General features: G+C 38.5%; 1 protein-coding gene across 3 annotated transcripts in view; it reads right to left on the bottom strand.

Annotated features, from left to right (window-relative positions):
- The window catches only part of LOC113094542 (B-cell lymphoma/leukemia 11B-like), a 50,787-nt gene extending 24,235 nt beyond the window's left edge, over positions 1-26,552 (bottom strand). For 2 of the 3 annotated variants that reach the window (XM_026260121.1, XM_026260118.1), the window contains exons 1-2: positions 24,693-26,552; positions 12,622-13,011 (exon numbers count right to left, since the gene is read on the bottom strand). In XM_026260121.1, coding sequence (XP_026115906.1) covers positions 12,622-13,011; positions 24,693-24,750 — 448 coding nt within the window. In that variant the 5' untranslated portion in view covers positions 24,751-26,552. The remainder of the gene's footprint in view (positions 1-12,621; positions 13,012-24,692) is intronic. The other variant, XM_026260119.1, reaches the window with a different exon arrangement.
- Positions 26,553-27,339: the final 787 nt, after the last annotated feature.

The raw sequence follows: 27,339 nt of genomic DNA, 5'->3' as shown, positions 1-27,339 counted from the left end.
AGCCCCAGCTGGGACAGGCATCCAACTCCCTTTAAATGTAACTATAAAAAGCTGGGCATTCAGCAATCCCTTCACAAAGAAAGCAGGGCACTATAAAAGGTCCCTATGATGTGTGTGCAGAAATGTGCAGGGGGCAGGCAGGGAGCCGTGCCAGCTGGGATATCCAGACGCACATTTTAGACATTGAAGGTTGTAATTGCACAGACAACACAGTCTTGACAAGGGCACTAAAAACTATGATCATGTGACATGGGGTAAGGTGATGTTGGTCTATGAATCAACAATAAAAAATTATTAACAAGGAAATTTATTGTAAGGTCTCTGTGAAAAAGTTAGCTTGCAGAATATTAAATAAAAGAGCTGCTTAGTTTTACTGACTGATTTCACACCACTCATTTCACACCTCAGGTTTAAACAGGGTTGATTGATATCACTACCATCTAAGGACGAGGCCGATTACCTTCCGCTTTATTTTAGCTTTGCTGATTAACTTTAATGATGCTCATTTAGCCTTGCAATTCTTATCTGATTTCTGAACCCAACTGAGCAGAGAGAGAGAGAGAGAAGATCGGTTAATGCCATCAAGGGAAGTGATGTTTGAATTGGCAAAAAGAGAGAAAGTGGACTCTCCAGCCCCAATTAAACTGGGCTGATGCACTGGCCTCCATTTAATTTAATTTCACATGCTACCTCTCACTTTCAAATTAGGCAGATGGCCAAAGTTCCGCCAGAGGCAAAATTCCACATGGCATCCTCTTCCAACAACAGGGGCCACAGACTGCGGACAGAGCGATGCTCCCAGCCGGGGGTCTACAGATCTCTCCCGACCAAGACATGGCCACCTGGGACACAAGAATATTCTGCATATAAAGACACAGCATAAAGACTAAGCATGGTTGTAAGTGAACAGGGTGGCCTAACACAAAAACTGCCTAACTGCCCACATGCATATAATGAAAACTCTGTCCTAATTAAGAGGATAGAGAGGGTAACTAGACTACTAGACGTGGCTCAATTACCTAAAAGATATTCCTTCCATCTTAAAATTTTTCCTTTAAGTCATGCCAGATCCATTAAAACCTTTCTATACAGACAACAGGGATGCCATCTTAAAATAACAGAACTCCCTTCTCTACTCCATTCAACCGCCACAAGCAATTTTGTTGGATTAACCGGCGGATTTCTCTGGTGGCTTTGAGTGCTGAAGAAAGTGATTTATTTTTCTGCATCTAATCAGAAGGACGTGTATTAAAGCACAATAAGTGACTGTTGTTGGCTGAGGTCCAGCATTGTTTACAGCTAAAAGGTCCTTGAGCTAGCAAATGAATTAGCCTGCCAATGGGTGGTTTTGCCCTTCCAAAAGGTTGCAACAACAGCATCTTTTGTCAAAGATATGAAGTTATCAGAAAAGCGCAGCTATTTACCAATTTTTGTTGTTTAGGAGTTCAAAAAGTAATCCAATTGATTCTAAGTGAGGAAAACGCTAGCATAGGCAACCATGTTATTTTAACTTTTTCATGCTATTCCGAGGGGAATAATTGGAAGCGTTTCATCAAGCTTATTGTGTTTTGATAAAGACAGAGGTTGGATTAAATGCGCAAGCCTGATCCTCTGATGAGTAATCAGGGGGAATGCGGCACTTGGTGAAAGCAGACATTTCCTCTAGTTTCACCAAGCAACCACCCAGACAGTCCCGGGTGTAGAGTAAATAGTAAAGTAACACCAGAATTCACCCACAGAGGAACAAATTAAAGTCTTGATAGCTACATGTGCCAGACCTAAGCAGGGACGGATGGATGGAAAGTTTGGAAATGGTTGCAGACTCTCCAAATGCCACTAGGTTTGTTACGGTGAAAGGGGAGGGAAAGGGTTAACCTGAGAGCATCTCACGGGACAATCAAACTATGCCAGTGTGTGATCCCCTGCTCCAGCCAACGCTTTGATAGAGAGCTGTCTCTAAACTCCACAGACGAGAGCAATTACAGTAAGAGAAGCATGATTATAGGTCTGCCATATCCACACAGGCCTGGCATTTTGCTGCTTTACATGCCAGGGGTTTCAAAAGACGAAAGACAGAGGACAGTATAGAGCAAAGGGGAAGAAAGCCAGAGTGGGGAAGAGAGAGACCCAGGGGGACAAATATAAATATTGCAGGATGCATTTCAGCTAAAGCCACCACTCTGGCAGGATGGAATGTCTAGGGCTTGCTCTGCGACCGTTAGCATGTGAAATTGGGTAGACTTAAAACCCCCTAAACAAGGGGATCAACATGCATTCGTCAAGCTGTGCCGCCCGCCCACGCACACCAATGCAGGCAATCTCCATAAAGCGCTCCGGTCCTTCCGAACGCACTCCGCCACGCTTCCTACCTTCAACAGTGACAAGCAGCCCCTCCGTAGACTGTCACCGGGCTTTAATTTCACTCTTACAAGCTTCTCCCCCACCTCTCCGCATGATCCACAAACGTTGTATTATTTAACTGCTGGCCACTAATCCTCCAGAGAGTTAACAGAGAGAAAAATTAGCTTTTGTTAAGTGGTGATTTCACCTGCTAAGTGGCAGCCCCCTTTTGTGGGAAGTATTCCAGGCTTGAGAGGCTTCATTAGACGGTTCGGATTTAAACCGGCGAGATGGACTAATTCCCTCAGACGCGCAGTGTCAAAAAGCCTGAACGGCCCAGGAGAATGTGCAAATGCTGGGAGGAACCTGCACTAACCTGGTAATCCCATCCTGTCCACTGCTTTCTACACCCAGCCCATTGTTCGTGGCGCCAATCCACTTTTGCCAAAGCGGCTTTAGAGAGAGGTATAGAGGGACTGCAATCTAGGCCTGCTTAGACCCAGCCTGAGGGGCTTACAATACGCTCTCGTCCCCGGCATCTCCCCCGCTTTACAAATTCAAATCTTCATGGAGACTAGTTCACAAAACAAACACTGTCAGTTTGATGGAGCCTCTGTAAGGATATGCAAAAGGCGAGCCGGGAAGGTGCTCAGTTTTCCTGAATAGCGCAGCAGCTTTCAAACCTGCAGGAGGAGTACAGGGCTAAACAAATGAAGATAAATACAAAATACCACTATATGCGTATTTGGTTGTTAGAAGTCAACTCTAAAATCTTAAGAGGATTTAAAATCTGTTGGTTACCTTGAATAATTCCACACGAGTGATGCAGGAGAAATCTGTGTTCTTTGTACATCTCTGCTGACAAAAAAAAGAAACGGAGAAATAAACAAAACAAAGGCCGGCATGAGGGCGAAAGCCACCAGCGTGTGCACAGAGCCTTGCCAGCGCTCACAGTCCAAATTAGTGACAAGTTTATTCCCTGCCTGTGGTTGGGAGAGACTAAAATCCCGCCATACGACAGCCACAAAGTGACACAGGGACTGTTTGATGTCTTCATGTGGGATATAGTAACCTCTTAAAGCTTGTACACAGTCCAGAGCACACAAGATTACACTCTCACAATTACAGTAGGAGGGAATTATTTACTTCTTTACAGATCGCTGGGAAGTCGGTCAGTCCCTCATCTGTGACAAAAATATATATATTTTTTTTTTGCGACATGCTAATTATTTGGGGGTGAATTGAGGCAGCAACAAGGATACTGAATTAAAATTTAAAATGTAAGGGAGTAGGATTTTTTTTTTTTTTACTGAAATCAATTAAAATTACTGTAACTAGAAAAGATACAAACTTTGAATGTATTTTTATTATATTTAATAAATTTACTCTGTGGGCCAATGTGAAAGTACATCTAAATTCCAAAAAAAAAGTTACACTTATCTTAATTACAGTTCAGTACATTTCACTTCTCTTTATCTTTCCAATTCAAGTTTCGGTTTCTTTTCATTTCAAAGTCCAAACGTCCAACACATATATTGAAAGAGAGTACATTCTGGCTCAACTCCCAATTTTGACCTTCCTAAATTAATAATACATTATTTTTTCCAAGTATTTCATACAATTTAGTTTCTCTTGCACAAAAAAATCACTTGCTCTAATGTTTAAGGTCTCATTTGATGCATGTAATATGATGCTATGATTACACTACCCTTACACTACTGTAAGTTTCTCTCTGCCATTATCACAACACTGATGGCACACATGGCAGCGTTTAGAAAACGCCAGGCTTCAGGTATGCCAGAGCCATCACACACTCTGTGCATTGCAGTATAGCTCATATGCTGAGCGTCTGTTGGCTCACAACACATCTCTTTGTTTTGGAACCAGCCCCAGAACCCTCATGGTGATAAAAGTTGTGTTTAATTCTGTCGCTATTTCAAAATGGCAAGAGCACCGGTTTCTGAAAAAGAAAAGGAGAGAGAAACACACATACACACTTCTCAGTCTTGTAAGCAACCAGAAACACACCTACACACACGCATGCTCAACACAGTGTTGTGTGATGACTTTGCCAAACCACAAGCGAGGGGCCAAAATTCCATAAGCAAATGCTTGAACACAGCAGGGCTGTGACAAAGGGAAAAGAAAAATCAGTGGAAGGTTAACGTTAGTGAAAAGTGTGCAGACTAAATATGCTTAAACTAAGGCAAGTCCTTAAGGATTAAATTAATGGAGCTCATTTCAATGGTAAAATACTCCGTTATTAAAAGAACACGCACACACACATGCAAGTAAAAAGACAACGCAATTAGAAACATTTGATCAGGTTTGCAAGGAGGAAAAAAAATATCACAGAAGCTTATGCTAAGTAAACCAAGAAAACGAAACGTAAACATGTTACTTAATTGCATACTAGCAATAAAATGGATTAAACTAAACAGGTGTGAGAAAAAAGTGGGGGGGGGGCTTAAGGAGGAAGAAAATGGGAAGATCTGGAACAAAATGAAAATTAAGAAGGTAAACGATCCTATTTTGGTTCTATTCTTACAACATCCCCCATTCAGATGTTAAAGACACCGAAGCCTTCTATTACAGAGAACAGCAGTCTTGTTTAGAAATAAATAGGCCAAACAATAGATTTGAAATGCCTGTCTGCAGTTGAGGGGCTGTTTTCTTCAGCTTGCTTTATGATGTTTCATTACATAGAAAGCCGTTTAAATGACTGCTCTTTTTCATAGACCAATTACAGGAGATATCTGAGACAACAGCATGAGAGCGATGCAATAAAGAGGCCCGCACAAACACACAAATGTGCCATCTCCTCTTTCTCTCCAGTACATCCGATGCCATCTCCTCCTGACCCCCCACCCCCACCCAAAACACAAATACGCAAACACACACTTACTCACACACACAAATCCCCACATCCACAAGCGCCACCGCCACCAATCACAGCCCTGACGCCAGGACATCAATTCTCGCAAGTCGCAGAAAATTACCATGCATGAATGCAAAAAAGCCTGATCAGGAGTAATTAACACGGCTTCATATGCAAATTTTATTAATGCAGAACTACAAAGTCATTATGCAAATGCAACTTTCGTCAAGCCTCTTGACAAATATTCAGAGCTCCAGCCAAAGAACAGGTTTTTCTCTCTCTCTCTTGCTCTCTGTCTCTCTCCCTTCTCTGTACTTTTTTCCAAGGCACAGAGAATGTATAACAAGTATGTTAAGTTATTTCGAACTTTCAAAATCTTTTTTTTTTATATTCTTATGGAAGTTTCAATCTTAGCAGTAAGGCGATGATGGCCAGGCATCTGCAATTAAAAAGCTGGCTCTTGGTAATGACTGTTTGGCTTTGGAGCGAGGTAATGAACCTGTAATTCTGGGGGAAGCGTGTGGGGGGGGGGGTGCGGATATGAATATGCATGAGGCTCACTGCCTTTGATGATTAAAGAAAATTTTAATATTTAAATGAGTGCATGCAAAGTGATTAACTGAAAAAAGCAACGAGGCAAAAATCTGAAAAGGATTTCAAGATGCTGCGAAGAACATGGATGCAGCTTTCCTTTTTTTATGGTCTATTAATGACTAAAACTGTTTTCTCTCGTTCTTTCACTCTCTCTCTCTCTTTCTCTCTCTCTCGCTCTCGTTTTCAGTTTCTCACTCCTCCTGGCTTTTCCTGTTCTTGCCACTGCTGGACACGTCCCAAATGCAAGGATTTGGAAGACATATCAAAAGCTAAGTAAAGGTAGCACTTTCCTGAATTTTGAAGTAGTGGATTAAACACACAGGAGGGAAAAAATTAAAGTCTGGTTCACCAAAGGAAACTGCTTTAGCAGCATGTAAGGCTGTGTCATAACTAAGGAGAATGGTTTGAAATGAGCTGAAAAGGGCCATAACAGCCAATTAATAGAGATATTGCTAAACTCAGGAACATGATGGCCAGGAAACTAATAGCGCTAAATATATAAATCAAATAGATTTTGCAAGCTTGATTACATTTCACGGTAATGTAAAAATGCTAATTATTTCAAATGCAATGGCATAGCATTCAAATTTGAATATTAATCTAAAGTGTTAAAAATATAAAAGGTGCAATGGTACATCTAGTCTAGGAAAAATTCCTGCTTGCAAAATACTATCCAGAATGCAAATTTTAAATGCACATATAGGGAAAAAAGCAAAATGCTGCATTGTACAACTGAACGTAGGCAACGGCTAACGTGGATAATGCAGACATTTAAAAAGTGAGGCAAAAAAATAAAATGGCAAACCTAGACAAAAGTGGGAAATTATCACTTCAAAACAGCCACTTAGCCTGACTTCAGGCTTTACTGAAACAACTGAAAGGGAATAAAACCAGACGAACAGCAAGAGAATTGTGTCTGAGGCAACATATTAAATCAAACACACATCAATCTGTGCACACTGATTCAGGCATAGCCTCAGCACCAGGCCAGGACATCCTCCAGCAAAGCCTTTGTGAATCTTAATTGAAAAAAATGGCATGTTTTTTCATATTATGGAATGTTTTCGATATCTCTGCATCTGTGTTGTGTCATTATTCATTGACGAGCCCTCCCAGTGCATATGTTGATTCTGAGAGAGGGACATGTACTCTCAATTGAGATGTTCTGTGCAGCAATGGAGGATCCAAATATCTGTTTATTCTGGACTGTGCATGGTCATCTCTACTGGGCAGAAAATAAGAAAAATATATAATCTTCTGATGTACTCAAAATATCAGTCTGCTTTATAACAATGTAAAACATCAAATGGGCAGCACATGTTCCTTCTGTAAATGTAATTTTTTTTTAATGAAACCTACATAGTCAACCTAATGCATAATAACAAATAAAGATGAAATCTAAATAAAAGCTAACATTCAAAATAAAGCACATCATGAACCGTTACAAAGCTGGCGAACCATGCTCACACCGCACCACTGCAAAATAAAAACTCGGACAAATCTTTCTGGGCAAAACCTCAAAGATAGGTAGGAAGTGAGGGCAGGTAACAGGAACCGGCTGGCCAGGCTCAGTATCACTGTAGCCAGGACTGGATCGTTCTCCAGAGCATTAAAAGCTCTGAGATTAGAGATACACCAAAATCTCGCTATTGAGATACAATAACCACATTTTATCACTCAGAAATAAAATCTGAAGTACACTGCAAATAATTTACAGTGTGCTCTATAAATAGAACATAATCAGTTTGCGTATTTGAATAATTAAAGATGCATTTAATATTTTAATGTTCAACTTTATTGAGCTGTGCTAAAGTTTTCAGGTACCAAAGCTCTGATGTGCACAGTCAACTATGATTCATTTACTCTGCATGCAAAAGTGTCTATTGAAATAAATAATGTGATTTTATTCAGTTGGTCATGTGATCTCAAGATGGCGGCCCCCATGAGGTGAATTGTAATTTATATATATATATATATATATATATATATATATATATATATATATATATATATATATATATAGGATAAAAGGAAGAAGGACACTTTTCATATTACTTTCAGTGCAGATGTTGTATATAGTATGTGTATGTATATATATATACTAAAACTGGGGTCTGTTTTAGACATATTTTGAAGTTCATTCCTTTATGTGTTAAAGTTTTCAATTTATTACAAATAAATATATAAAAAATAAAAACTGAGTGCACATTTAATTACCATTTACAATGAATCTGTGACCATCCGATATGCTGACACTGAGGGTGTCAGGCCCCAAACATCAAGCGTTTTGGCTCCTGATCAAAAAATTTGCATAACACCTACAAATGGTTCTGGCAATAGACTCGAGATGACATTAATGGCAGGTGCGGGCTGCAAAGCGACGAGGACTCAGCGGTGTGATCACTCTCAAGGAGAGGCAGGGTGAGAGAGGAAAGTGTTTGAGGTAAATTTCTTTATAAATATAGCATGTCTTATGAAATATTCACCGCGACGATCTGGTGAGCCAAGGGTCAGAAATAACTCTCCCTGTCGCAGCACTTGTTAGACGTGTAAAGCTGTGTGAGTGTGCTTGGATGGTGTGAAATCGAGAAAGGGAGAGAAAGTGAAACGCTGACAGAAACAGGGGCCCATCATGGCAAAAGACATGTCCACCCATCCCACCACGTGGCCAGTTGGTGTTCCTATGGTGACAGAATGCGAGCTAACTCATGCAGCCTGCTGAGAGGTTTTAGATTGATCACCAATACAATTGTACAGCATTTCATTTTATTTATTTTTGTCACTTTTTAATAACAAAAATGATAATAAATTAATGTTTATTGCTTCCTCAATACAGATATATTTCAAAACCCCTAAGTATTAAACTTCAATTACTTGCTAAACGGCTTAAAAAGCATTAACAATTCATCTTTATTTAATAATCTGTATTATCAAATTAATAAATCAAATATTTGTTTTAGATCATTTGAGAGTAACATTGATAGAATGTTCTGCCTTTGCAGAGCAAATTTCGGTTAGTCTTTCTTATACCTATTTACATACCGAAATGTGATTAGCCTTAATATAACTAAACATACCTAAAACCTTTTTCACATGTCTTGAATGTCAGTCAACATAATATGCTAAATAAAACCAAAGAAAAAATGTAATAAAACTGAGGTAAATAATAATCTGAGAAACCAAATACCCTAATGCTCAAAATACAGAAATACATGTCAATACAGCACTGCAACCAAATATATCTGAATAAATCAAAACCCTTAAAAAAATGGTTGCTTCCTATTTGTCACTCTCATTTGCATACTGATATTTAAGGCAACCGCAAATGCAACATTGGTTTGAATGGTACATGGCTACATCACCACACATGCACACCAAGAAGAACTTGATTACAACCAACACCGAACACTCAGAGAAACAAGCCTCTATTTACGCACATTACTTTACACCACATCTGATTCGGTTTTCTTGAAAAACTAAAACACAACCATCCCTGCTGGATGCTGTAGAACACAAACAAACAGAGCTTGACACAATCTTCCACCATCACACATGCATGTTTAAAATGTACACATTTTGCATCTGATCACTTATATGTCACAAAGTCAGTGACTGAGGATTCTTAAGCATATTTTGAGAATGAAACATCAGTAGGCAAATAAAAGAAAGGAATATTAAGCTCGCATTTCCTGAAGAATTTTGATTAATCCAGCTGTATTTAGACATGAATGTGTTAACTTGACCAGTTTAGACTGAGTCTACCCTTAACCAAAAATGCCTGTTCTAAGATTGCATGCATAATATTATCTCAAATTCTTTTGTTTCAGGTTTGTGAGATCATATTAAATTATTGCTCTTTAATTAAGGCATCCTCAAAGCAAGAATCTGCAGCACAAAGCATTATGGTTCACAGCTCCTCTATCTGAGATCTATAATTAAATAACAGGTACCATTAAATGCCTGGCCAGCTTCAGCAGGTTAAGTCATCTAGATGCATTAAAGGGTGGTAAATGTCTTATTTATTTGTTTATTTATGTATGTATTTCACATTTGGACTGCTTAATGGTGCACAGCGGCAACAGCTAGCTATGTCGGCCCTATCTCAGGGCCCTATTTTTCAGTGCCTCGGAACTGTTTTAACCTAGTTGTGCATGTCGGGCTCTAGTGGCTCGGGCACGCAATCCAAGCCCTCCCAGTGCCCCCAGCAGCAGCTCCTATTGCCTGAGGGTATGCAAAATGGCATATTTTATTCAATTAGGGCTATTAAATATAATTAAATTCTGCTGAAACTTAAGATGGCTAAGTGGCAATACAATACGGTGCTGAGCGAGCCTGTGTCCTGCTGATATTTATGCGAGAAATATTGAATTCAACCCTCAAGTGGTTCCTCTTCGATGGCTGTCCCATATTGTCATAGATAACGCTGACTTTTTCATACACACTAATAAAGAAAAAGCCACTAGGAGAATTATCGCTAAAAGCAATTTCAGTAATCAGAATACTTTATCACAGGGTCTTTTTCAACTGATTATAGGGTTTCCGGAGCAAAGCACACAATGTTTAGTTATCATCACGCCCCAAGAGAACAGCTCCGTACTGTATATGTGACTTAATGAAGTTGGCGTTTAGAACCTTTTCTCAGCCAAAAACCAAGAATCACTTGGATGATTTTCTTCCTAAAGGCCCGTAATATATGCAAGATATGAGCCGTGACATTGGGAATGTTAATTTCAGGAAGTAAGGCCTGAAATGATGCTCCTCCTGTTGGAATATTGGTGAATTGCATGTGAGATGCCAAGAAGAAAGGGCTGATGTGATGGAGGTTTACGTGTCGGAATGAAGCGGTGGAGTTTAAGACCTGTCACAACATTGCTGATGTGTCAAGGTTGCACAGACCGTTTAATGAAAAAATCAAAATGCACTCTGGCCTGAAAAAAAAGAAGAAGAGGGAACTCTTGAGAAAATAATGTTGGTCTAATCCGAGTTAGCTCTTAGAATCTTATTGATAGATTCAGAAGTGGTCTTCCTCATCAACATCTCTCTCACTCTCTCCCGCATTCTCATGCTTTCTCTCATTTCTCCACTTGAAGCTGGCAGATGGATATATTATAGAAGAAGAAAAAAACTAATTCATGAAAAATGATCTGTGCTTTGCTAGGCAAGAGTACCACTGCTATTTTCAAGGCGGAGTGGCTGAATGTTTTTTTGCGTGTCATTTTCGGTTTCACGTCGAGAACAAATGGAACAGGAAAGGTTTAGCATAAAAGAATACTTTAACCTGCTGGGAGGCAATTATGAATACAAGGCAGCGTGTGAGTGTTTAGCCGCATGCTCAAGCTGACATTCAAGCGTCTTAATCACTTTCAGAGGATGTTTCATCTGCCGTTGTATTCTTCTATGTGAACTGTCTCCTTCTCCAGTCCTGAATTAATGAAAGGTGTAAAATTTACTCTTGCTAACTGCAATATGATTTACAAAGGTAAATGTTCATCTTTAAAATGCCATTTTTCAAATTCTGACGTTTAAATGAGACCAAATCTACAAATGTGGATCAAAATAAAGAGATTTAGTAATTTTCTGATATTGACTGAAATAACATTAATTGGACAATCTGATTCTATCACATACATACATACATACATACATACATACATATATACATACATACACATACATACATACATATATATATATATATATATATATATATATATACACTGGTGCACTAAAACGAACACTGACCTAAAGTTTTTGGTGTATGTGGTTAGCAAAGCACACGTCTAACAGTCAATCTTTGAAAAGGAAACATCAACGACGAACTATATTGGAACAGTTTACACGTAACTGTGTTGACGCTTGCATCATATTTCACAACTGACGCCAACACTCTCTCGGTGTAAGCCTCCCAGTAAGTCAGTCTGGGAGTGAAGTCTGCCTGCATCATGTGAGGTACTGAGTAATTTAGCAGCGGCCTCATTATTACAGACATTTAAATACACGAGGCTTTGTGGTGGCACGGAATAAATTGTCTCCGATGCCGCGGGTAACTTTCGCAAATAAGGATTGCGAGGCATTAAAAAAACGACGTTATTAAAAACCGAGGCAGTGTCATAATCCGCTCCCCTGCATTTCCCCCGGTAACTTTGTCCAACCTAGAATATTATTTTATGAGACCCATTTCCCCAGATCCCTCCGGGTTCTTTGTGAAGGACTTGACTGCACTGTTTTGTAAGATAACTGCGAGAGTTCTCTCCCTACAGCTGGACTAAACTAAACTGCCTCTTTACCCCAATTCAATAGGAAACTCACTCTTTTAATCCTACTCTATTTCTTTCTTTCTATCCCTCTCTCTCTCTCTCTCTCTTTTAAGCATTTGAATTTTAATGAGCTTTTCACCTTTTAAGCAGATGGCTCAGGCTGGATTTTTCCATGAAAGTAGGGTGAGTTCTCTGTCACGTCTTGCACAATTTGTTTCAACTACCAGAGTCCTTCAGGGGGTTTTAGGGCTTTGAGTCAGTAATGTGATGTTTCACTTTGCACGGCGTAGGCTCCCCTAATGAAATCAGCTGAAGGAAAAACAATCTCTCTTGAGGCTTGCAGATGAGCGGTATCACAATCACTACAGGACGCCCAGAGTCCTACCGAGGTAAATTAAAGCATGTCTCCCTTTGTCTGCAACTCTGCAGGCTGTAAGTGTACATTTGCGCACATCAGTATTTGAAAACAGTCTAGCATGAGAGAACGTGTGAGTTCATTAGCGTCAGCTTTGTACGCCTGCTCAAAACTTTTCTGGAGAGAGTTTGACCTACCTGCCAGGCCGCTTTCTTGCTTGGGGCAAATTCCTTTTGGGGGTGTCAACAGTCTCTCATCCTCCTCTTCAGGTGTCACCTGGATTCCAATTTCGACCGGTTCCACCACTTTCCTCAGCTCTGCACGGGGCGGCGAGGGGCTATTGCGGTCCATCATCTTGTCGTAGCAGCTGTGGCCGGTTGTCAAACCCTGACATTGCTTTTTCTTGTGCTCGATGAAGAGCAGAATGTCCCCCAGTGGGAAGGTTAGTTGGCACTGGCCACAGGTTAGGAGGTCGTGGTCGGCCAGGCCCGGAGGGAGAGGCCCAGGCATGCTGGGATCCAGCAGCGGGTGAGGGTGAGAGTGGAGATCAGCCACGGACAGTCTCGCATCCACATGCTCAGCTTCCGCTATAGGGGAAAGCGAAAGAAAGAAGAATTTTTAGATAATAGGAAATTCTTAATAAATGCTCAATCTGTGCCCAAATAAACAGTGCATATTAGTCTAAACAAATAAAAAAAAATGATTTAAATTAATAACTTACTCTGCTTCTGAAATGAGTTTTCTTTCTGCTGATATAACCAAGACCATGTGGGCAAGGAAAAATATTGTCCAATAATAGCACAGAATAATGTCATAACCCGATTTACTAGATTTCACAATCCTGATAATTAAAGTGAAGTTCCGCCTTAAAATAATTTCCACATAATATACTGTTTAACTCTGAAATATATCACTTCATGCATTTAGATTCATTACAATTCAATACAATTCTAGACTCGAATGAGTAAAATTATTATTTAACAACATTAAAATTAATATTTTTTGTTTCAGTTTTACTCTGAAATACATCACTTCCTGCAAATTAAATGGGTCAAAAATTAACATAGCATAATATAATACACCCTCACGATCCAATCAAAACCTTATAAATAAAATCAAGTCTCACTCTAAATTATTTCCTGCTTAATATTCGGTTTCACTCAGAAATACACTAATCACTTTATGCAAATTAAATGCATTAACAAATGTAGATTCATCTTTAACTCATAATTTGCCACTTTATTCTAGCCATGCATCCCTAACCGCCTTCACACACTAACAAAAAAATTAAAAATAATCATATATCAGTGAGGGAAATTGAAATAAAATAAAAATGACATGGAATTTGAGATATAATCACACATTTTCTAAGAGTTCAGGGTCAGGTCATTTAGCATTTAGTTATTTGGCAGCTTGTTAAAATAAAGGAAATGAATGTTGGGGCCCGTTTAAGCGTTCACCTACATCCCATGACAGTCCCACTAAACTTCGAGAGCAGAAAATAAAGGCAGACTTAAATTTAATCATCTCAGCGGCCACACACGAGGCGCCTCGCTCTAGTTCGGCGTGTCCTGTCTTTAAAACCACCCAACTCTTGATAAACATCCATATTTAAGGCCGAGACCCAACAGCAAGGCTCTGTTATTAATATACAGTACAGTACTTGTGAATTTGAGAATGAGACTGCCAGACCTGAAAACAGAAAGTCTGAAGAGAGAAGAAAGAAAAAAAAGCAAGAAGCAAGGAGGGAGGGCTCCGCTTTTGGCTGTAAGAGATATTTGCACAGCCATGAGAGAAGAGGCCCTGAAAGATCTTCTGGTTGATTCTGTCACCTAGATAAACAGCGCGGAGCAGCGGGTCCTCAAACCACAGAGTATGCTGGACAACCTCCGTCCCTCTGCCTCCATTTTGAAATTACAGCTTCACCTTTCAGCACGCGGCCACAATCGGCCCTTTGTAGCCCAACGCAGAGTACAAGAGGACTTATATCAAAGACAGTAGAGGCCCTTGACAAAGCCCCCTCGGGACCCCCTGACAGACAGCTCTGTTGATGTTACATTTGACAGCTTATCCTTGCGCCATACTAATCATAAAATCTAGACAAAACACCTCTCTGAATGCCACTTTAAACTCTTCAGCTTCCTGTCACTGCTTTCATGCTCTTTCTACTCAACACGCTGCATGATTTGGGTGAAAACAGGAAAAAAAAAGAAGAAAAACACTACCATAGCAACACTTAGAGCCACACACTGAGCAGGTGTGGATTTTTGAAGTGCACATAAATCTGGAAGGAGAATGAAGGGAGGAATTCTCAAATTGTCAGAGCCTAAAGGACAAATGTGGGATGTTTTTAAAGAAACAACTACCCTGTTGAACAACCCATGGAAGCACAAATGAAAATTAATTAAAGCTTGGCCTGTGCATTTTACATGCTTTTTATCAATATCAGGTCTAAAAGCCTCTTTGAGAAATGCAATGAGAAGAGGCAGCCGGCGATAGTGACAAAGATGGAGGAACAGACCACACTGCTCACACAACACAGGTAGTCCTGTTTACATCTCCCAGAGGAACCGGCTAACCACTAATTTTCGATGATAAATTACAAGCAGTCTGCACATCCATCTGCAATTTGTCAACGGTCCAAATTATGAATGCAGATTTTTAATGTCAAGCTCAGAATGCAGCTTTGAAAACGAAACCACTAAAACCCCTCTTATCTTTATTTCAGACGATACGTACTACATTAGAGCAACTTTGGATGTGCATCCTGTTAAACAACAGCATCTAAAGACTTTGCAATCACATTGAGAATGCATTTCAATTGAATAAAGCTTTGCAAATAATATATATATATATATATATATATATATATATATATATATACCCCAACTAAAACATATAGGAGCACACACCCCCTTCAGGCAATATAAGGCCATCTGTGCATTAGTCTGAATGTAAATAAAGAGAAAGGCCTGCACAGAGACTCAACAACCTATGCAATACACTGCATAAAAAAGTCTGTGGCTACATTGTAGGTACTTAATATTAATAAATAATTTTGTTATTTACATTTTAATATTTATTTATTTTGAATCACAGACACACACACACACACACACTTTTTAATTATTTAATTATTTTTATTTTTGAAGTGAGAAGCTTTTGTGAGAAAATGTCATTTTACATAATAATGTCCCTTTATTTTAAATGTTATGCTTAAAATTAAATTATTCTTTAAATAATTTTAAATGTGAGGACTCTGTAAATAATTATCTCTGGGGAACAAAAACTGTTTTACATATATCTGTAACTGTACTTGCACCTGTGAGCACATGCAAAAAAAAAAAAATCATATGCAATTGGACCAATAAATGAAGATTGCTTGCAGCCGTTTACATGAGCAATATGCGTGCATGTTTTTATGTCACGCATTTGTGCATCCTGGGAAGCTGCACCAGCAGAGACGCGTGCGCGCAGACATGCACAAACACACACACACACACACACACACACACACAAATACACAAACAAACACTACTACAGGAAGATGTATTAAAGACAACATGAAACACAGAGCATACTTTGACATTTGTAATAGATAAACAGCTATAATTCAGCAAACAGGTAATAAGTTGTACAATAAAATAAAAAAAAATAAGTTATAAGCCGTTATTAGCTCTTAAACTGCGTAACAGGAGGTAACTGTGAGATTGCAGCCTCTCTATAGCCTGGGAGAGAATTTGAGGTGCGCTAGTGGAAAGCGTTAGTTTAATGTGTCATAGGTCTAGCACAGACCTGAATCAAAGTGACAGCTTGTAGAAAAAAACCCAGAGTGGTAAAAAAAAATGTGCACAGCTGAAATTTTCTCTTTCCCTCTGTCCCCTTCTTTGCTCTGTCTGTGCCAACCACAGGAAACACGCTGCTTGCAAGCAATGCCACTAGTACGCACTTCAAAAGAAGGGACCCCCGTACACACATACACACATACACACACAAACCAGGTGCTGTAATCATGTAAACATACGCAGAGTCTTAGACTTTCCCATAAAGTCTTAACTTATCCTTACGTGAGTTAAACATTTTAAGATGTTTATTATTCAATCTCTTGTCATTTAAAACCCTTATGAAGTTTTTCCATTTAAGCATCTTTAAATATATATCTTTTATATATATATATATATATATATATATATATATATAGAGAGAGAGAGAGAGAGAGAGAGAGAGAGAGAGACACACACACATAAATACATACATATTTATATATATATATATATATATATATATATATATATATATATATATATATATATATATATATATATATATATATATATATATATATATATACATATACATATATATATACATATACATATATATATACATAGAGAGAGAGAGAGAGAGAGGATACGAGAGAGAGGGAGAGAGAATACGAGAGAACTGTGATTGTAAAGCAAAATTTCAGTGATTAATGACTTAAATTCAGTAGACGACTGAATACATGGACAACTTTCATGGTGTTTCTATGGAAAATAACAGCTCAGACATTCTTCCAAATGTCTACTTTTTGCTTTCCACAGGAAAAAAGAAAGTCATACAGGTTTGGAAAGACTAGATGATAAATACATTACAGAATTTTCATTTTTAGGAGATCTTTTCATTTAAATAACTCTCTGGAAGGTATGAGATTGAACTACGCAGGCCCGATCCGATGGTGTACGTTTCCTGCTCTAGGCAAACAGGTGAGAGTCTGCAATTCCTCACAGTCACACACACTCACACTCTCACACACACTCTCATCCACCAGCGATAACAATGCTGTCACCAAGGTAACATTACAGCTCATGATTTCCTCTGATCCCTCAACAAATACTCCATATAATTCTATCAGGGCCACCAAAATGTCAAATGTTATTTGTCTTTATCAAGCACTCTCTGGCAGCCAGAGAGAAAGACAGTGAGGGACAGGGGAAGTAAGTAAGCCTGAATAATATTTATAGCTCGCTAAAAAATGATTATATGAAATGAAATCTCGACTGAAATGCTACATTGAAAAAAGGGCAAAAAATAGATGTTATTTTTCATGCACATGCTACCATAACATCCTGAAATCAGTAAAACATGGTAATGTTCAAAATAAGCCTCATTAACCTAAGAAATCTACATGTATATGACTCAGAGTGAAGTCTAAATGGGACTTTAGTAAAACATAAAACTAAAAAAAGACTTGGCTTCCAAAAACGAATGCACCACAAGGCATGTCTTAACACAGTTTTGGATTTATCCTTTTCCATTCTGGATTTACGCACCATTGTTCAGGGGCCCTCTGACTCATTCTTAACAGAGTCTTTTTGTTTGTGAGGAACCAAATTGCTGTTGACAGGTATTTGGCTGATCATGGTACAGTCTGTCTTTCCCTCCAAAAACACACAAAGGTCTGCGAGTGACGTAACAGCGCTTCAGCAGCCCCGCGTTAACAAACCTTTCATCCTCGGACTGTCACCCTGCAAACCCCACCATTAACGCTCAACGCTATTTGGCTCAAAGGTGAACGGTTGAGATTTTCCGTAGTGATACCAGAAAGAAAAGTCAGAGTCAAAAAGGTTTTGGAGGGTCTTTTAGCCATTGCAACTGTTAGGGCCTAATTAGACAACACACACATTATTTTTTTTTTACTGGGTCCATAAATTTTCCTATTTAAATCTTGAGAGACTTTATAATGCTGTCCAGATATAAAGATTTACCAAGCGCCAATTAAAGCCATTCATATAACTGTGTGTGCGGAGGGGAGAGCGTGCTGAAAATGAAAGCCAGTCTAATCAAACAATAAAAGCTCTGCTTTACTGTTTGTGCGTTATTTTCCTGTTTCCCATCAAACCGAGCCGCACAAGAGCAGAAGCAGTGGGTGGGGGCTTCGCTAGTCACGCTGCTACGTACACAAATCTCACCACCCCACAAACTCCGATTTTGAAAAACCCACCCTGAGCCGCCCGCTACCCAAGTACAAAACACAGATGCAGGCTAGCTGAGTAGCACAGGCTGGATTTGGGTTGAGCTTTCCACTCAGACGGCATGCAAACAAACAAACAAACACACAAACAGGTTGGCAAAGAGGTAGCAAGTTAACAACAGCCGTCTTTTTAGTCATTTCACATTCGCAAAAGGCCTGTGTAACTCATGCACATGTAGCAACAGCACTTACAGGAATCTATCAGGAATTAATTAGTCTGTCATTAATCTGTAACCCACAGTCAAACGCATTGACCCTCAAAACGGAAACCTCTGCCTTGTGCTAAGCCTCTAGTTTTTTCCGGTTTTCTCTTAGTTAAAAACTTATCTGTGACCTGTTTGTTTAGCTAAAAATATGACATAAAACAATCTTCCACAAGGGACACCATCATGTTTGAGCTCTGTTAGCCTGCAGGCCTTTGCAAATAGTGTGAAATAAAAAGCAAAGCGCCGTGTTGTATTTAGCTGAGCGCTTCTGTGCAGATGCAAAGGTTTTAAAACCCACTACTAAATGCGTGCTCAGTGGCGGCGGTGTGCATGTGTGAGCGTAAAGCATGGCGCTTGTGCAAATGAAGCTGTTAACAAGAAGAGAACAGGGATCATCGTGGCACACAGCAGCGGCGGCGGAGCTTTAAAAGCGTGATCCTCGGCCACTGTGGTGGCGCTAGGCCATTGTTTAATTAAAAAAGGGAGGGAAATAGAAAATGAGTCGTCTTGCAGGTAAAAAGAGATTAACATGATGATGTCCACTGGGAGCCCATCTTAGCATCGCTAACCATTTATCTCATCAGGGAGATATTACCTAATATTTTCACAAGGAAAGGAATTATGGGTAGCTGAAATGACTAAATATCACCGGAAGCTTAGCATCTTTTTTTTTTTTTTTTTTTTTACCCTGCAAAGGTTTTGTTTCTAATGAAATAGCACCAAAAAGACATGTATATCACAATCATGGAGCTAGTAACACACTCCCACACAACACGCTCATCTGACGCACAGGAAGCAGAGCGTTTCAATGCTCAGAGCCGGTCAGAACTCAGCCAGCTGTGGGACGTCAAACACTCAAGCCGCTATTATGAGTGTCTTTGCCTCATAAATCAAGCCATGGAAAACTATGCCCACTTTTGATGCCGTCCAAAGGATTCAGCCGCCTTGATGCATTCATACTGACAGACAGGCACAGACTTCTGTACATTTAATCAGAGACAGCTTTCTGTAGCTCTGTTACTCTCCCGCTCGTGGCGCAAACAAAAGCCACCTGAAACTGAAAGGAAGAGAGAATATGCAAGCATATTAATCAAACGTGCCAGGCAGACATTTTGCCCATTGTTATGGGGAGAGTGTAAGCTCTGTAGAGCCCACCATTTTTTTTTATATCACAGACTCAAATTTATTTATTTAGATGGCAAAAACAATAGGTCCTCAGTCAGAAGGGCCCACAAGTTCCAGAGCCACTTCATCATTCACTTTTTAAGCACACTTGGCAAAACGAACAAGGTGACGTTCAACCTAAATTTGTTTGTTTTGGTGTCACACTTGATGTCCTATCTATATTTAAAGCTACACCTATCAAATACTTATTGCACATCTAAATGAGCACCATGAAGCAATCCAGCTCTCACAGGAAATAATTTAATAAGTTCTTGAGTGCTAAAGACAAAGTAAAAAAAAATGTAAAAAAAAAAAAAGGAGAGAGAATGACAGAGCCTTCATGTTGTAAAACCAGCTGCTGCTGTGAGGCGTTGACAGTTTGCATCTGAGCATGTGTGTTAATGGCAGTATCGCTTGAAACATCTATGCAGAGTCGCCGGAAGCCACAGTCCCCTATTTCACTCAACTTACCCATTTAAGTACATTTATGAAATATGTTTTTACACATTTCAGAACTGCCTTCCACCCCCTCTGGCAGCCTTAGAGCTCCCCCTAGCAGGTCATGGCCAGCACACTCTGCACTCAAATGTAACATGGCCCAATTCAGCACACAGAGAAAATGTAATAAGAACAAGGACATCTGATTCCCCGAACTGTAACAGAAATAAATAAAATAAGCATTTTAATAGCAGGCTTAAATATATTTTCAGTTTAGTTTGACTTAAAATATGCCTTGTTTAATTCTAAATAATGCCCTGCCTATTTCATACATAAATAAGCAAACCTTCTACTAAAATAGAAATAAATTAAATTAATAAATCAAAGAATAAAAATGGGAAAGACAGCTGCACAGCTCCCTTGTATTAACACCTGTGTCTGTATCCAAACTCACAGTGCTATCTTGAATTAATATTTTTTTTCAAATATGTTATTGTTTATATCAAAACAAGTATAATTGTGTTTTAATGCAAGCTATTATCATAAAAGTAAAATCTTTCATTCGTGATGACATTGATAAAAACGTGTGTCCTAAATGCATTCAAAGCAAAGTTCCGATAAAAACGGTTTCCTTTGCTGGCAGGTCTAATGTGAAACATGCATCTTAAGCAAGAGCTGAAAATGTATGCTACAACTTTATAATTCCGCAGCTCACCAGAGAAAAATTGCCTTCTCGCTGTAATCTGATTTCCTTCATTTGACGATGACATCTGTTACCTCACTTTCAGGTTTGTTTGAAAGCGCTACATTATAAAACACTCTGTGCAGTGACATGAAAACTGAACAGGTGTCAAAAATCACATTTAAATTCGGACAATATAATGACACATTCACATGGACACTTAGATGAATGCAAACATTTAGAAATATGTCTGCAAATTATAGTAACATAAAGAATGTTAAGGGTTTGGAAGGCATGTGATATTCATAATTAAAATACACTTCAGTCAATAGCATATAACGAAAATCCCAACATGTAATGAAAATGCAAAAATGCGCTAAACACTGCAACTGGTTGCATTTCACACAGAACTAATAAACCACTGGGTTTATAGAATATGCGTTTGAGTGGCATAATGTAGCACACAACCACAGCCTGCCAAACCATTAAAACTACTGATGTACAGCACTGCAAAGTTCGCAGATCGCTCACGCCGAGAACACATAAATTACTGTGGACATAAACTACACACACTTGAGCAGACAAAAATTGCTCACTAACTTGAGGCTAATCCAGCTAAGACACGGTGGTAAACAAAAGCTAAATACCACAGAAAGACATGCTGACGAGCAGACATGCACACACACACACCCTTGTTTACAGCTCCAAATATGCCGTCAAAAATTTAACTCTGAGGTTGGGACCACACTGCTTTTGACCTTAACATTTAAAGCAAAATTTGGCAATTTAACTATTACAGAGAAAAAAAAAAGATATGTTAACTGTCATCCACATTTTCCTGTTCTACAAAGAAGCTATTTCACATAATCAGCCACATATCAAATGGAATAATAGTGAACAAGGGTCTTTGAGCTTGCACATTTGCACACACACACACACACACACACATACATACATAACACCAGCATGCATTAAGAGTTCATCCGCTGCCTACCACAAACAAAAACACTCGTTACATCAAAATCATAGCCACAATCAGCATGTGAGGAGAATTCTAAACTACGAGGAAAGATGCACCCCTAAGCTCAGATGATTATCTGCTAGCACCTGGCCTACATGGCCTCTGCATAAAACCCACTAAATTATAATTCGTTTGAGGAACCTCTCTGAAGCGCTATATATTCAGTCACCGGTGATGCAATGAACACCTTTCAATCTCTAGTTTCTAAGAAGGAGAAAGTCGGCCACCACCACCCCCCCCCCCCCCTCTCTCTCTCTCTTACTGTGTGCATGTAAAAAAATATATACAAAAGCTTGATGCCTAAACCGGTGTCTACTTTACTCTCTGCACGTCTGCATTTGTGTCCGTATGTGTGTGTGTGTGTGTGTGAGAGAGAGTGTGTGTGTGTGTGTGAGAGAGAGAGAGACAGAGAGGGAGACAGAGAGAGAGAGAGAGACCGAGAGAGAGAGAGAGAGAGAGAGAGCGCACTCAGGGAAAGTTCCTTGGTGTAACTGGAGCATTCTGAAATTTAAAGCCCAAATTAATAACCTCAGCCATTGTACATGCAATGACTGATGGGACATGTGATAACTATAGCGACAGAAATTCAGAAAGGGACATTTTCTACAAAACCAGAATGATTGTTTTACACACATACTGAATGAATGGTATTTCGCAGTAAACAAAATCAGTTTGCATACATGCACATGCTAGTGCACAATTAAATTGGAAAAAAATATATATATATAAATTACTGACATAATCGCATATGCAGACGACATACAAAAAGAACCGTGCATGCCCTACGGCAAAGCTAGCTACATGCAATGCAAGCCAGATAATGTGCATTAAAAGCATTTCCATTCTAATTTGGTCATGAGTCATAGTTATAATTGTAAGTTGTAAGTCATATTTGTAAACTCAACAGCAAATTCAAACACACAATGCAAAGGCATGCTAAATGTTTACAATGCAACCGCATATCTATGTGTATGTACAGTAACAGATTAAGCTATTAACAAAATAATGGTGAGTGTGTAAATGTATATACTGTATGCACAGCATTCATGGCCCTAACCCTGCAACACAAAACAGATTTGGGTGGTATTACATCACAAGGCTCTGCTATGAATTATCTAGTTTCTGTAGACTACACTTAAGCATGAATATGAAACTAAACTCTGGACAGATTTCATTTTCTTTTAAGGGATTAGATTTTTTTTAACTGTAAAAGGAAAAATGCACTCTAGGAAAAATACAATGTTTTAAAATAAACTGCAGGACTTTTTTACTGCAAATGATGTAAAATTCTCTCAAGGAAAAATCTAAAAGGGAAATTATATCAAGCAATAGAATATAACTTTGTCAGGAAAAGTCTCTCGATATCAGTGTCTGCCTCACATTACCTACGCTTTACAGTCACAACCTTGACTCGGGGGCAAAGCTAAGTGTGAGAAACAGTATCAGACCTATGCCTGCTTTGTTTCTTTGTACACACATACTGATATAGCAAAGTTAAGTTTTCTCAACAAAAATAAAGGCATAGTATAAAAAGATGAGTAGTGTAAGAAGCCAAAAAGTTTTCTTATTTAGTTTTACAGTGAAGTAAACCTACTAAAGTAAAACATGCTTGACCTTTGTATCAACTAATTTGACATTAAGATGTCAAATGAATTTAATTTAAATATTTTTCTCCTTGCACTAGCACCTCATTTCATTAATGTGCACATCTTAGATTGAAAAAAGGATAATTACAATCAATTTAACAAAATCCAAAAAAAAAAAAAAAAAAAAACTCCATCCGTGCAGCATGTGCTGCAAAAGTAAAAACCTTAAACCATTCCTGTGCTGGGTGGTTACAGGTAGCTGCTTACCTTCAAAACTACTACAAATATATTGTACAAATGTGCAAAAGACTTGTTTACATGATACATGAAACATGATTCATAAAGGTGCATTGCATTAGGATTTGAAAAGACAGGCCTACAACTCAAGCTTGCCACTTTTTGAAAGTAACAAAATAATTATAAAAATAAATGAATTAATAAATTAAAGAGCTAAAAAAATATGTATTGAAATATTATTTGAATAACCAACTATAGCCTAATACAGGTCCAAATCTTCTATGGGTTAAAGTAGAGAAAGCAGAAGAAAAACAATTCACTCTAAATTAGCATTATTGTTAAAATTATGCTTTTAAAATGTTAAAATAACATACACCTCACTTACCTTACACTTTAATTTAACCAAACTAAACTTAACTTTACACAAACCTCGCGAGAGCTTGATTAAACACTGCAATTTGAAGTTTTTAATCTGATCTCCTGGCCTGCTAACTATGCTTATTAACCAAACTATCTGATATTAAAATTGAACAACAGAACTTAAACAATACAGACTAAATGAAACATTTGATTTTTAAGAACGTCCAGGATATTGTTGTTTATTTTATTTTATTTTTTTAATTCAGTTTCAGCCAAATCACTTTTTTAAATCTTTGAAGTCACAATAACCTTAACATAACTGTTTTCTTACAGCTGAAGCAATAAATATCTTAGCAAGTAATTTAATGAATTTAACCTTTCTGTTTTATTGCATTTGTAAAGATTAAAAAATATATATGTATAGCATTTTAATGAAATCAGTTCATCACTAACACCACAGAAACTCTCACACACAGATCGTCACACCTATTGCTGAAAAATGGCGATACTTGACCGAACAACCTCTTAAACACAAATAAGCAAAATAAAAGATGCACTTACGTGTTATAATTTCTCTCTGCGACAAGTGCTGAGGGTTTCCCTGCTTGCGACGGGACATTGCCCTGGCATTTACACTGGCATCGCCCAGAGACCCGCACAAGGAATAGTCGGCTCGCGCCTTCTGTCCTCCGTGTCCGTGGCGTGGGTTTTTCCCCCCTTGGTAACTAACTTTTCCTGGGACTTCCAAAGAAGTGCCACAACTCCGGGCCGTGGATACAGATAGGGGTCCCGTGAATGTGAGAGAAGCGAAAGTGTCTTTGCGCTCCGGCTCTCCAGATGACCAGAGACGCGCAGACGCTCAGTATCTCAGCGACACACACATGGACTTCAGCTGTATGCCGAGCGCGATCTGTCCGAAAATATCCTTGACGATTGACAGTTGTGAAGAAACCACTGGAAATGTCTCAGAACGTGATGCCAGGTGCGTTTGGATAGGTTGGACCCTCTGGTGGCTCTCTTATCGTCCGGTCTGCGCCTTGTGGATTTGTCAAAGGCAATTAGATTTTTTTTTTTCTCTGAGTCAAAATAATTCTAAAAAATAAAAGTGGTCATTACTTATTTGACTGGATGAAACGAATCCAATTTCTCCTTGAGTTGGCACTTGCGTGTGGCAAGCACTGGACAGTTCTTCTTCTCTCCTGGGCTCTAAGTGCATGTGATGTCCGGCTACTTTGCACTCTCTTCAACTCTTTGCACTTGCTCCCCAATTCGGCTTTGCGCACTTGAGACCAGGGACATGGGCTTGCCACCTCCTACACTTTCCAAATGTATGGAGCTTTTTTTCCTCCCTTTTCTCCCTCTGTGAAGATGGCGGAGTCCTGCTTCTCCGGGAGCTCTCTGTGTCTCTGTGGCGAGGGCTGCCTCCGTACAATGGGATAAAATTCAAGTTCAAGTGCGGACGTGACGTTAAGTCTACAGTGGGAAAGAAAATTGGAAACTGCAAGAGCACTGGGGGCGACTAGTGGTGGCTTTTCACAACTATCGGATCACCAGAACAGTGGTGGAGAGCGTGGACATCGCGAGCCGCTGTCACACACACACACACACACACACATACACGCGCACAAACACAGCGCCTGATAGACTGGTACGCTGCTTGCTTGTCTGTACCGCTTTAATGCAAATAAAACAATGCAATATTGCATGCACTATTTCTTTTAAAAATAAGCTTTTGCAATGAATTTGAAGGGGAAAAGGTTGCAAATAGCTTTGAAATTATTATTATTATTATTATATATAAACGATGTTAGCGTGCATATGTAAATGCGCATTAAATATGCATATTTTATGCATTCAAATAAATAAATGAATAGGGAATCAGTTATATTAATAGTCCGTAAATATTCAAATAAGAAAATCTCAAATCATTTGATGGAAAAGATTAAAGTACGGACGGATGCACAAAGAATATACTTCAGTGAGACATAAGTGTGCTGTTTACCTCATATGCAACAAATTACATGAGACAAGACAGGCGTTGATATACTCACACATCACATTTCTTCTTGGTTTATGTCTTACAGAACTGACATTATTAAATTAAACCCACAGTTGCAGAGGAAAAGAACATCAGAAGGAAGACAAATATTGTAAAGTGTTCAATGTAAATTTCTTAATCCTTTTGCTAGACAATCTAATGTATATCTTTTAATCCACATATTGCAGTAATTTTATCAAATCTGTTTGAACAAATTAATGAACACTACATTAAACAGTTGCATGAGTGGAAATGCAAGACTGAATACTGGAGGAAATGAAAATAAGGAGGTGTGTTGTGCAAATACTTGCATGATTTGAGTTTACCGGGTGAAATGCAAGCGATGTTCCTCTGCTTCTGTTTTATACAGAGTACATCAGTAATCAGTAAAAGCTGGCTATGTGGTTCAGATATTTTGAATAATTTCTTATTGAGATTTGGAAACTGTAATGCAATTTATATATATATATATATATAGAAGAAACAAGTAAAAATAAAGGTTCTTGTGTGGTTTTTATGTTCAGCAGAAATGCATTGTCTTTTGAAAAAAATGTTTTGCCTTGATAGGATCTTAGAACAGTTTCTTCAGATCAATGCATGCATTTCTAGGCTCTTTAAAATACTATGTTCTAAAAAAACTAATAAAAAATATTTATCAGACTGTAAATCTTTTTTATTGTTATTACAACATTTATTTATTAAAATACCAGTTTCACTTAAGTAAAAAATGACTAAATATGGTGACAAATGTTCCACTTTGATATCACTTTTAATTCAAAATAAATTCCCACGATTCATGCTTTCTGGGAAATCTATTTGCAAATGCAAAGAGGGCAGGAAATAACTGGTAATCACCCTTGTTTTGGAGCTTAAGGGTTAAACTGAGGTGCTTAGATGTAAATAACCAGCTAGTATGTTCAAATTGGCAGTTCAATTAAAAAAAAAAAAAAAAAATAGAGGTCACACTTTAGTGTTAATACACGTGTTAACACTGAGAAAAGCTAATGCACTAAATATGTAAGTATTTTCTTGAACTGTGTGTAATTAGTCATTCTTTTTTATTATTGCCATGGCACTTAATTACAGTAGCATGTAATATGTGAACATGTTTAGTGTAAATTGAAACCAATTAGATAGACATGCTGTGGAAAAGTAAGCTAATGGTATGAG

The sequence above is a fragment of the Carassius auratus genome, unplaced genomic scaffold, assembly GCF_003368295.1.
Source record: "Carassius auratus strain Wakin unplaced genomic scaffold, ASM336829v1 scaf_tig00215406, whole genome shotgun sequence".
NCBI lineage: Eukaryota > Metazoa > Chordata > Actinopteri > Cypriniformes > Cyprinidae > Carassius > Carassius auratus.
Note: the sequence above shows the minus strand (reverse complement) of the source record. Positions and strands in the feature narration are given on the sequence as shown.